We start from the raw sequence: 13,882 nt of genomic DNA, 5'->3' as shown, positions 1-13,882 counted from the left end.
TTGCAACGTTTCACGGGATAAGGCTAGATGTTTTTTGACTATCTCTTGTCTCAGTTCAGACATTCATTTGACAAATTGCATCTAAGCTAAAAGCAAACTGAGTCATGCTGTTGTCATGCTACTTAGCTACAATATGTTCTTCAGAAGCTTGACGTGAGGAAGAGCCTAGCTCTTTCTCACGCCATTCTTTGAGTTTTATGAATTGCAGTAGTTCAGACGATTTTCCTGATCAGTACCAGTACCCCAACATTCTGTAATAATAGTAAAGTATATTTTGTATTACAACATGAGAGCGAAGCAGGCGACTGGGGAGATGTATAATATTAGCTTCGTTTCTTCCGTCTATCTTCACCTGTAACAACACCATCATAAGGAGAAAATAAAATAATATTGTCTGAATTCTCCTCTTCCTTCTACTCTGATCCAAGGTCAACCTGTAATACGTAAGCAAGTTATAAAAAACATCACCACATAGCGATATGGCCAAAATATAACAAGTTATTGCTTAGAATGAAGTCAGGAGAATGTGTTATTACAATGCCCAGTGTCACCTGTAGGTGACACTGCATACTTCCGACGTTATAACAATAAGGGTATATGTTATTTTTAGAATAAGAAACATTTGTACTACAGCTTATTTATTCATTTATTACATGTAATAAGTAAAAAAACAATACTTACGGTCTAGGCATTTATATTTCACTTTATATCGGAAGAGAACACACAAACTCAGACTACTACAATTTCGCGCGAAACAACTGAATGAATTTGACACATAACGTATTGCTAGTGTTATCAAAAAAAAAATATTGATAATGTTACATATTGGCTTTGATACAATAGTGGTAAATTTCAAAAATAATATCTCCTTCTGGTAGAAAAAAAATATTAAACTTCTGTCACCTCCAGGTGACACTGGGAATTGAAGAGTTAAATAATACTCGTAGATATCTCTTAATTGGTGTGCATATGTCGATCAATAACAATGTGTTACAGCACAAATGTCTAAAAATGTTCGTCATAATATAGAATGCATATTGCATACCGCACTTTATACAGGTGGTTATTAAAGCTGTGAGAAAAAAAGATGTGTCTAAACTAAACAAACTAAAGTGTACAATATACAGGTGGATTTCTGAAGACCCTGTACCGCGTTATATACCGGTGTAACTAATCTGAGCACAAGTTCCTTGTCGCGCGCTGTAGGCTTGCTAATGCATGAGATCGCTAAAGTTGGTCTTTCTCGAAGGCGAGGAGCCGGCGCTGGAGCTGAACGGGCTGCACGCCAAGCGCGGCTTCCTGCAAGGTAAGCTCTGTGTGGGCACTGGGCACTGCCGGGGCTCTCGCTCTGTGTGGGCACTGGGCACTGCCGGGGTTCTTGCTTTGCGTGGGCACTTCGCACAGCCGGGGCACTTACTCTGTGTAGATACTGTGTTCTGTGTAGATACTGTGACGGGGTATCGCTCTTTGTAGGCACTGTCGGGTCTAGCTCAGTGTGAACTCTGAGCACAACCGTGGCTCTCGCTCTGGTAACCACACTAGCCCTTTGCATTTAGCACCACACATTGGCAATAAACTAAAAAAAATGGTATTGATGGATTGCACGCATTGTCACATACGATTAAACTCTCACAGAAGATTCAACGCATATTAAATACATACATACTATTAAAACATATTTTTATTATTCTATCTAAAATATCATAGAGCAAGACTTCGAGGACATATCACAAATGTCATGCTGGCATGTCACACATTATCACCAAAGGCCAAGTAGCCAACCTTAGTGAAAGACCTTGAGCTCTAGAAAGTTGACCCCTTTCAATTTTTAGCGATTGTAATTATCAATTATGTAACAATACTTTTTAATATAATAAGTTGCAATGGTCGTAGATATTGCACCGAATGAGACGCATAACAGAGCGCCGTTGGGTTGCCACTGACAAATAAGCCTTTACAGTAGGTACCTTTATGTTATGGTTGGCACTATTACAAGCTAAATCCATCAAGCTAAATATATCACTATTTTCTTTCTTAATGGATTTAATCTACAAGTCTTATAGCAAAGCTATTAATCTATGCGTGAAAAATAATGCTTATAACACGCGTCAAAGTTCAATTGAAATCGTAAGTTGATACAAAATCTGGTAGTGTAGAATTTTTGGTACAACCACCATGACTTTCGTGGCTGTATGATTACTTATACAGTGTGCTCGGATGATCTGTGTTGTCACTTATCCCAAATGTCATGCAGCTAATTGTGTATGCCGCTTTGTGCTACTGTTGTGTTTGTCTCGTTGTCACGTGGCTATTGTAGGCCTGATGCTATAAACATTCATTCTACTACTGCCTACTACCTATGTACTACACTTTAATTGCAACCATTCATATTTTATTTTTTTATATCATTTGCTTTATTTTACTATGTGACTGTGACATCATCTTAATTTTCAATAGTAATTTTGAATAACGAATGGAAAAGATTGACATATTTTTCCGACCCCACTTAAGTGGGATAGGGTAAGGAGATGATGAGTAATTTTGAATAACCAAACATTCGGTTTCTTATTACTTGTATATAGACTTTTACAAGATTCAGTCCATCAATTAATTTAATTAATTCTCAATACAATTTCGGTATACTGCGAGATTCATTTCTGAAAGGGCCACTGCCACAAGACCCTAGACCAGATGTGAGTCAGTTTCGAAAATCTAAAGTTAAAGAGTTAACAACTCATATTCAGCTCGCTGTTGAGCACGAGTCTCCTCTCAGAATTAGAGGTCTTAGGCCTTAGTCCACCATGCTGACCCAATGCGGATTGGCAGATTTCATGCACGTAGAGAATTGAAAAAATATAATACTTATTTTAAATTGGAAATCCAACCCAGATATGTTTTAAACGAAGGCATTACCACTGCGCCAGAGAGGTTTTAGCAGTAAAGGTGACAGTTGTATGTGTCCGCTTTATCTGTCGCCGCTATCGTCTGTATCCATTTTGTAAATTAATCACGATACTTAATCTTTAATTTGTATTTTGTTATTGCTTTTTAACAAATTAAGAAATCACTATCCGCCGTGACACTCGCTATAATTGCGTAACGCAGTACAAACTTGTACAACAGGGCTATTAGATATATCACTGTTTTTTTTTAAAGTTAAGTCTGGCTATTTTTTTTATTTCTGTGAATAATGAACATGCTTTATGTCATCATTATCCATCATTATCATTATCAGCCGATGGACGTCTACTGCTGGACAAAGGCCTCTTGTCTTCCAAACACCACGGTCTCGAGCCGCCAGCATCCAGCGGCTTTCTGCAGCTCGCTTGGTCCATCTAGTGGGGTGTCGACCAACACCGCGCTAGCCAGGGTCTTGGCACCCTAACGCCCATGGGCTCTTCGAACTATGCTTCTATGTTTGATGTACTTGTATATGATGTATATCTCAGTCATGTCATATACAAGTTCAAGTTCTCGGTCTCGTGATCCGCAGCAACATAGGCTAAACACTGGACCAACAGGCACTTTACTTTCGTTATATTATTACTTAGACTCGTACGTATTAGCGTTTGTGCGTATTTCTCTAAACATTGAGTCACCGATGGCTATTGTTGTATTGTAAGCGCTTGGCGCTTGTATTGACTAGGCCAAGAGCGGGTGGACATACACGTTACACATGGTCAAAGAAGCTCGCTCATAAGTATATTGAAAGTCAGATCTTATATTCTATTCATTGAGCTCATAATAATAATTGAAACTCAGCTGATCTTATATTTTATTTATTTTTAATTACCTACTAATTATTATAACATTTACATTATGAAATGATCTAAAGATCTGATAAGCCAATCTACATTATTTTTTTCTAGCATGCAAGCGAATTTTAGTTATTATATTTTGTTTGTTTTTTTATTGTTTTGTCCTTCAATACAAATATAAATATAATTAAATTAATATTTAAAAGTAGTTGTTTTTTTTTTCAAGTGCTTAGGTATTAAGTAGTTATTTACACTATACTAAGACCCAAACGATTTTTTTTTTAAAAGCTCCTGTTTGTCCTGGCTAATCTTCAGAACTGAAATTCTCCAGAATTTCTTTCTTGAATCTCCAGAACACAACGACAAAATCTTCGGCGTTCCCCAGTTATATATTTAGTATAAATTATTAAATAGACATAGCTCATGTTTTATAACACGCAAGCGAATGTTCTTAGATTTAATCTCTGTTTTCTCGTATTTTTTTTGCATTTGATTAAACCCTCTGTAAACAAGATTAAAAACTGTCTATTGAAGTTTGAATTAGTTTTTCAGTGGTAAAAACGCATACCAGTAAGTTGCGCCTGCTCTTCGACTAGTCGCGGCTCAGTTAATCCGGAACTGCAATTAGGGGCAAACGATAGCTTGGTCTGTGCACTTACCGCTCACCTAGTTTCGTCTGCCGAATGCGGGCTCTTTTGAAACGCTGTTTAAAACGACATTTTACCTAAAATAAGATTAAATAGAATATAGGAATGATTGACATGTTTTGTAAGATTTTTCTAAAGCATATACACCATAGTAGAACTTGTATAGTAGAACAAAAACCTTAGAGTAAAAAGTCCTGGGTTCAATCGCCGGCTGGGCCGATTGAGATTTTCTTAATTGGCCCAGGTCTGGCTGGTGGAAGGCTTTGGCCGTGGCTAGTTACCACCCTACCGGCAAAGACGTACCGCCAAGCGATTTATCGTTCCGGTACGATGTCGTGTAGAAACCGAAAGGTGTAGATTTTCATCCTCCTCCTAACAAGTTAGCTCGCTTCCATCTTAGATTGCATAATCACTTACCATCAGGTGAGATTGTAGTTAAAGGCTAACTTGTAAAGAATAAAAAAAGGGGGTTACAAATGTCGCAAAATTATCGCCTCTAGACGCAAGCAGCGACCCCGCGTTTTGTTTAGAGACCCCACAAACTACATTATAATGCACTTTGCCTCCGACACCTTTGACCACGTGGCACGTAGTTTGTGACACCTTCAGCAGGCGACGTCACGCGGTACAGTTGGTCGCCGCCTTGATCCATTGCCCCACAAACACAGTGACAGCGAGTCATCTGAAACCGATTGTTCTCTGTGGTGGTAACACTTAAGTGATTTTATCATTTCACTAAAAAACTAGTTCAAATCTAAATCTAAGTCCTTTATGTACGAATACATTCTATATTTTGATAATAGCCAAAGCCAAGGTCCAAAGTCCTATAATATTTTAGACCATCATATTCATAATGGTTAAAAACTTTAGTTATCTGATTCAAACATTCTATAGGTACAGTAGGTCCCCAATAGTTTAAAGACAAGTAAATTTGATGTAATATGAGCAATTCTTATTCATAACATATACACGCTGCCTCTACATAACCCAACGAAGCTTCAAGTTCTTCAAGCGACGAACACACGGCCGTCGTCGTCCTAGCGGCCTGCGCATGATCAATAGGATAATAGGGTAGTTGACACTTTTTTTTAAATGGTCTTAAATTGTTCATGATCGTTCTACTAGATTGAAAAAAGATTATCATATTTTTCTGAGACGTGAGAATTTTAATTTTTAAATATGTTTTTGACAATACGAGCTAAAACACCTGTCAGCCATGATGGTCTATATTTCAACTGCTTCATGTCGTCACGTTTACATATCCTATACTAACAGAGCGTTTGAAAAAATATTAGTTAAAAATCAGTTTGACGTTTAGTACATCAAGTAACATTGTGACGTCACTAAATGGACGACAGCGTTTTAGACGTTTAGAAAATTTGAAAAAATACATGATTTATAAATTAAGTTTTCGAAATCCTTAACTTTCATTAATTAATATCGATATATTTCGGATACTTATTCCATGTACTACACGAAATTAATATTGTTTAGGTATATTAAATTTGATATGAGTCAAGTACCCTATTATGAGCCTCTATAAGTATACCGAACCATCCTTACGGGCATCGAAATGCAACCTGTGTTACTGCTAGCTGATAAAGTTCTCTTAGCTTCTATCGGTGAAAGAATTTAAAAATTCTATGTAGTGTTATTAGTAACAAATAAACATACATTCGTATTTATAATGTTAGTAAGGCTTATGCTTTCTATGACGTACTCGTAATCGCGAACCCACTAGTATGTTCGAGGGTTTAAACAAAAACGCTGCAATGAATAAAGATATCGCCGGCATTCTTCCGCGAAGCCGGCGCGCCCGCAGGGGAACATTCGCGGAGCGAGCAGCGAGCAGGAAACTAACTTTATACTCGCACCACAAGATAGATCATTTCTTTTCAAGCGCTTATTTAAACTTGATCAGAGCTTGAAAGACATGGTCCAGTTTCTTCTGATAATATCAAAATTACTTTATCTATGTTAAAATTTCGTGTAAATTGGCTGACACATAAGAAAATAACAGATGATTAAACAATTTGGATAAAAATTATGCAGAATGCATGCGGTGCAAAAACTGATAGAGTTATCTTACATTCTCAATTGAATCAAATTGGACAAGTCTTCAGCTAAAATATATGTGTATATGTACATATAATGCTTTTATATCTATGAGAAACCTGGCAAGCAGCTTTACATCATGCAAGTTTATACTTTGTATGTTTCGACCCACTATCCCAATTTCTAGCGTCCAAACGCCGTCACATCGGTTCCAGACTGATGTCTGAGTCTCATAGAAAATGTTTAGAGAGAGTCTCTCCATCCTTCGTCTTTCTAGCCCTATGGCGCGACTGGGATAACTTCTGCGCTCGCCCAAACTTCCCGTGGTCTCATTACAAACAAATACTTCATGAACTCACAGCCTTGGAAAGCATTCAAATAAAACACTGATCGCTTCCAAAATGTTACCCGATAGAGTGTGATCTGATATAATTGGCGTCAGTCTGCAATATTGGTTCGCAATCTTATCTGTTTGTAACTATCGAGCGGGTTCGTACGCGGTGACATAGCGTGTGTCATTGCAAACGAGTGATTCCATAGAAATCTTTATCTTTAGAAATGGCGTGTTCCATTCTACGAAATTATAGGGACGTATGTCACGGACCAATAGGTACCTTGGATTTAAAATTGTTTAGACGATAAAAAAGCTTGCTATTGAATTGCACTATACGATTGTTTACTTAGTTTTAGGTAACTTTGTAAAATGGTGATGAAAATTAAGCAAAAGCGTTAGTACTCTAGTACACGCTCTGTCACATAAAGCTCTACTAACAAATAAAATAGCATTCAAAGTACGTCAGTCCTAGCAATGCGTCAACAACGTCTTATGATAGGCGTCCACAGATCCTGATCTGTTGACGCCACCGTTAATACTAATATCCGTGTGATAGTATTCTCTTGATAGAAATTCATACAAGTGCGTCCACTAATCCTTTGATGCGTTGCGTCCGATACATATGATGCGGATCAGTGGACGCCTATGTTTAGCGTCAAGGGCAGACAATGTCAAAATTCTTCTTTTTCTCTTGAAGATATCTGGTGTCGCATATCCTAGGTCTAGGTCACCTGCGTGATAAGTTCGCGCGTACATGCCATTTCTATTAGTTTGTTATTGTGTTTCTATGGTGACTGCAGACGAGTCATTCATTGCAGTGAAGTGAAGTGAAGTCAGCGGTAGGTAGCGAGCGCTCGTTCGCGGTAACGAGTGCTAATGCTCACAAGTGTTTGTGAACTTGACTTTGTGACTAAGGACGTTGTAATCCGCTACTTGTATAAATACTACAATTATTTCAATCAAGTAGGCTTACTTTACGAGCACTTTTGAAAAATCAAATCTCTTTCTTTTGTAACTTAAAAAAATACTATTTACCATAGTTAATAGCATTATTTCTAAAGTATTCTTACTTCCTCATGTGTGAAGATGAAAGGCGATCCGATTGTCTTTCATTGATATTTTTTTATTCATCATCATTATCATCTTTAACAACCCATAATCGGCTCACTGTTGTTGTACGAGTCTCCTCTCAGAATGAGAAGGGTTAGGTCTTAGTCCACCACGCTGGCAATTGCGAATTGACAGACTTCACACACGTAGAGAATTAAGAAAATTTTCAGTTATGCCGGTTCCCTCGCGACGTTGTTTGAGGCACCACCTAATAATTATGTTTTAATTTTTGACACATTAATTTTTACCTATTGTAATATATAGTCCAAAAGAGAGGTATATCTTGTTACAAAACAGAATATTCAACCCTACGGGGGTTTATTATGCTTTTCGGAAAGTGGACTGAAGTTTTTATTGACGTTGGACTATTGTGTTCACGGTTCTCTCACCTTGTATGAGTACACGCTTTTCGCGTAGGGAAAAGGGGCTTAAAGGTAAATATAAAAATCATTTAAATGTCACATGTGACTCATTAGTTGATCAAGTTGTGGTGCTGATCAGTGAGTCGGTGCACTCAGGTACAAAGCGCAGTAAGTGTGTCGCCCGCGCCGCGGCCGGCGGGCGGCATGGTGGGTGCAGCGGCAATGGGAGCGCGACGGGCACTTTCGCCGCTCGCTGCAAACTGTGACTGTGCACAGACACGCACAGATGGGTTGTTGGATTGTGTTCGAGCCACAGCGAAGACGGCGGCTAAGGGAGTTCTGATCCTGGGTTCCATACTCGGCCAATTTAGGATTTTTCAGTGGAAATACCACTGAATGTTTTTTTAATGAATATATGCCATATATTTTAACCAAGACGAATATTCATTAGGTACGCCCTTTCAAATTGTTGTAATGACAGAGAGGATTTGGTACAACATTAGTCCAATGATCGGGGCTGGTGTTATCCTCATATATAGCTCATTTGTAGAGTTACTGAGACTCAAAAATGCTATAACAAAAGACGTTGAAATAATCACTATTTGTTATTTATATGTTTAAGTTTTCGACTTTAATTATCACCATTAACTCGTGTTATAATTTGACATTTCAAAAGTGCTTGTAGACTAAGCCTAATTGCAATAAATTAACCTTTATTTTATGAACAATCCTATGATTCATAATAATTCGTCATATTAATTCATCATAATCCGACAGTCACTTGTCCATTCTTTACCTACTAACATAATAAATGCGAAAGTAATTCCGTCTGTCTGTTACCTATTCAGGGTTTTATCACTAAACCGATTAGGATGACATTTTTTATTGATATATATCGGACCATAAAGCAGAACATAGACTACTTTTATCTCTAAAAAACCTGGTTCACGCGAGATTTGTAAAAAAATGAATGTCACGCGAACAGAGTATCGTATAAAGTTCACCAAAAAAACAAACTTATTACAGACAGACAATCCAGAAGAGTAAACAAACTAGTAGCTAATCTAGTTTAATCAGTTACAAATTTCGCAATATTTAATGGTATCTGCATAAACACGGTGTATATACTCGCTACGTTCCGTAACGCACTAATCACAGTAATGACGGGAAGGAACGCAATGGACCGGTTACGTAAAGCATCGCGTGAGACCGGCCGTTCATCGCTCGGCCAGTGCCGACTGCCGGCACCGCCGGGTGGCGCAACTAGATCTGCAACACCAGACGGCAGCGTAAACATTTATGGCTGATTACAGCAATTCTCGAATATCTACTAGATCGATTGATATATTAAGAAGATCCGCAATAAGACTAAAGTTGTAGGCAAAGCTGAACGAGTCGCAAAGCTAAACGTGTCGCAAAGCTGAACGAATCGCAAAGCTGAAGTGGCAATGGCGAGGCACATAGTTTGAAAAGCCGATAGAAGGTTAGGTTAGGTTCACTAGTTGTTGGAATGAAGACCCCGTACAAGCAAGCGCAATGTTGGTCGATGCTCGGTAGACTGACATCATTACAGGTGTCTCATGGTGCCGTAGGCCTATATTATGATGATTTTATAGGACCTGAAGATCGCAGTATATCAATGAAGTAGCGTAGTGGATTTATTATGCTCCCAGACTCCTGGTTATTAAAAATCAGCTCACGATGGTGGATCTAAAAACAATTAGCATTGGACTCGGAAGTGCCGGAGGTATATTGTCACCTAGTTCCGATGTTAGCATGCTCGTTTACTCGTCCCAACAGTGCGAACCGTGGGGCATTGTGCTCGCGTCCGCCGTGACATCAGCGCGTGACCGCTCTCCATTCACTGGCTTTGGTCCATTGTGTGCCCCCCTCCCCCTCCCCCGGCGCCCAGTCACCGGAGCCACAATACACGGAGTATGGTCACAGTATCAAGAGTCACTAGACTGTGATATGGTGCAGTCCAATGACTGGTGACTAACGTGTGATGCGCTCTGACAAATCCACTGTATCTGACTATAGCACACACATCAAATGCAGTGTTTAGATTGACATTGACAGGTCTGAAAATGCTTCGGGGACGCTATGAAAATAAAGACGATATATGAGTTCTCAAAGGAATATTTTTTCCGTTCTTGCCACATTACTTGCCACATCTTACTGATGCTGTGCTCCTAGTCGTGGTGTGATGTTACATAGCCTAGGAAGGATATAGATCCTTACTAGATATATGTAGTATTCAATACTGAAAGAATGTTCTAATTCAAACCAGTAGTTCCGGACATTAGCGCGTCGCGTTCAACCAAACTAACAAAAGGTTTAAATTTATATCATTAAATAATTAAGTATAGATTAGACTGATGTGAAATGTACCTACCGACACAGAAAACATATGTACAAGTACTATCGATTGAATTAATCACATCCATGAATTGTTCACAATAGCTAAATAGTTTTGTTTAGCAATCAGGGCCCCGAGTTAGAATTCTTTGTTGTGGATCGATTCCAGCAGTCTTCTGGCAGTGACACGGTGACCTCTTCTCTATTTATAATCTCGTTCGCGAGTCCAGACCTTCCTATACATTACACAAACTACTCAATTGGCTGCCGTCGCTGAGCTGCACATGTGAAGTGCACTTTATTTGTGTTATTGTTCATTCATCGTATCACATAAACGACTAGGATTTCATTGTCATGTGTAATGTTTATATCATTGGTCACATGAGAGCACTGCTCGCGTATTAAGAGATATTTTCCTGTACTTGTGGAACAGTATTTGCCTTTTCTGGAACCAATCTTACAATTTTACATACTCGTTACAGTTGAGTAGCTTAGGCGTTAAAGCGTAAAAAAAGTCACAATCGTTTAATTAGGTTGTCAAATAATTATTATTATCTGTTATTAGATCCTTGTAACCAAGGTTCCTCGGTTTTATAACTTTTTTATTTCAATTATTACCTGCTTAAAGACCTGCAGCAAGTTTTATGTAGCTATTAGAACGAGTATCCAAAGCTGTTCTAGTAGGATCTTCCTAAATTTGTCTAGACAGGGAGAACAATGCGAGCGGAGAAGGTGTCTATTTACATGTCTTAAAGAAACGTGACCCTACCTCATCACAAGTTCCAGGACTCTGCTCATCCTTTTTGTCTCTGTCACACAATGGACCTGAAACTCGCGCGGTGAATTTATAGAATGCTAAGATAATCATCTCTGTAATGCCTACCTAGTATGCGCCCACGACTTCCTCTGTCAATATGATTTAGTTTTCTACTATACCTCTTTATTTTTGCATTCTGCTAATGATCAACCTGATCAAACCAAATGAAAATATGTTCAGTTAAACATATTGAAATATTAAAATGACTCAACAGTCAAAAGTGTGTGGTACTCAATCCAAAGACACTTGGTTTCTGCTCTTTTATTAAACTAGAAGTAGTTGAATGATACCAACACAATATAAACGCATTAAACTAGCTCAACGAGAGCACAAAATGGTACCACTCGAGCTCGATACGCCGCGGAGTGCAATCGCAACTGTAAATGGTCAGCACCAACATGGCATTGTTCTCGAGCCAAGCGGGACGCGGACACACTATGAGATACTATCGGTGCGTTATTCAAATAATAGAAGAATTGCATAGACCGCATATGACTGTGAGATACTATCGGTACATCTTCATTGTTGTAACAGTAGATTTATTTAGAGGGTGCGCCAGGCACTTTTCGATTTAATTCCTCAGAACTGCCAGGCATCGCAGTAATCTGCATCCATACATATTTGATGTCCCTTGCAAGTATTTAGTTTCTTGCACTGTGCAGTTATGGAATCATCGATCGTAGATATGAAACGCACTTATAGCTTCCGTTTTCCCTAACACCTACAACACTATCTTCCAAGTCAAGAGTAAATGAATGTATGAATTACAAATAAAGGCACTTCCTTTTGTATATGTTAAAAGACTTTTTAAAATTCTAAGTGTGTGTAGGGGGTTTCCACGCCAATGAAGCCGCGGATCTCTGTTAGTATTTCAATATCTCTACTGGTGCCTACTGCGGTACTGCCTAGTCTATATTTAGTCTTTATTCGTATAATCTGCACGGGCCGTCGCCCGCGTGGCGCCCGAATGCGGGTCGACAATCGATTTTTTAGTGCATTCCATATATTTTTAGGAATGTTTCGCTACCTACGTTTTATAAGTATATCAGTATTTTTTTTTGGTTTCAACCCGTGACATGTTGATTGGTTTAAGATATACTCGTATTATGATTTTGTGTAGATACTCATAAGAGAAGTAATGTTTTCAAACTTGGCAAATTTCATACTGTTCAAGCAATTTTAGTAAAGTTTTTAGCTCATGTATTAATATTTTAGTGCAACTCAGAGCGTCGAGGAATCCTGTTCATAGCTCCGTAGATATTTTGCAGGTTTCATCAACTTGCACATTTTCTTGGATTGCGTTGATTTGGCTTTCCCTCACTTCATTCATAATTCATTATTTTACTTCATTGCGTAAATTAATTGGATGTACATATAAGGTAGCCCTAAAAGTTGTTACAACTAGTAGCAGTGCAGAGAACTTTGTGTCGAAACGCGGTTTAGTTAACACCGCGTTTCGTAAATATCGTAAGCTCCAGAGTAAGAAGACGTTAACAAGGATGCCCGGCACTGTACTGACTTAGTACTTAGTATTTTCATTTTCAATGCTATACTTAATCTCGTATGTGATGGTATTACGTATGCCTAATCATACTTTCAATTATTGGTTATCTGGAGACAGGAATCTTAATTAATATGTTAGTTTGTTACGCGTCAAAGCGTAACAAACTCACCCCAGTTAGTTTAACCCATTTTCAAAAATCTTTCACCAACGGATAGCTCCATTATCAGCGAGTAAGAGAGGCTATAATTTTATTCCGGTATTGCCAAGGCTACGGGAAGTACTCGGGTTAAACCAATAGAAAAAAAATTTTAGACCTCTACACCATGTTGAAGTCTGGAACGTTTTTATTGACCGGTCCAGATGCCGTGAGTTGATAAGTAAAGTGATAAATTATAGCTTAGTTAACAAGTGCTTTTTTCGCTAACTTTTTTTGTAATTACATGACACGTGTATTTTTCCGTGCTTATAATAGTTGTCCAAAGAAGCACTTGTTACCCAGAGAAGCGACTAAGCTAAATTTGCGTTTGATTAAAAACTATTATTATTGTTCATAATTAAAATTAGTCGGGCTTGTTCCATCACAATGTAAGTTAAGCCGTGTGTTATGTTAAACACTGACGTAAGTTTTATAGTAAAAAAGCTAGCAAACGTAATGCATGTTGATAAGTCGGGGGTGGAGCCTCATACATACACCGTAACGAGCGAGGAATGCGCTGTTACGTGAGCTGTTACGAGCTGAGGTTTCCTTTTCTATCCGTGATTCCGCGCTGGGCCCGCTCATACAAAAAACCGGCTAAATGCTGGTTTGGTTTTTACATGTTTGAGCGGAATTGGAGCTGACTATTTTTATGCTGCATAGAACAACATCAAGTACAAGTTTTGGGCTAGGAGGGAATGACTGGCGAAATTAGTTCCTGGCTCGTGGACCAGAAATAGC

General features: G+C 38.5%; 1 protein-coding gene across 2 annotated transcripts in view; it reads left to right on the top strand.

The window, feature by feature from the left end:
- Positions 1-13,882, top strand: part of LOC112043844 (EH domain-containing protein 1) — a 43,897-nt gene that overhangs the window by 12,445 nt on the left and 17,570 nt on the right. The window contains exon 2 of one of the 2 annotated variants that reach the window (XM_024079463.2): positions 1,250-1,306. The exons of the other annotated variant lie outside the window; for it this stretch is intronic. Coding sequence (XP_023935231.1) covers positions 1,250-1,306 — 57 coding nt within the window. The remainder of the gene's footprint in view (positions 1-1,249; positions 1,307-13,882) is intronic. 2 annotated transcript variants of the gene reach the window in all.

The sequence above is a fragment of the Bicyclus anynana genome, chromosome 22 (genome assembly GCF_947172395.1).
Source record: "Bicyclus anynana chromosome 22, ilBicAnyn1.1, whole genome shotgun sequence".
NCBI lineage: Eukaryota > Metazoa > Arthropoda > Insecta > Lepidoptera > Nymphalidae > Bicyclus > Bicyclus anynana.
Note: the sequence above shows the minus strand (reverse complement) of the source record. Positions and strands in the feature narration are given on the sequence as shown.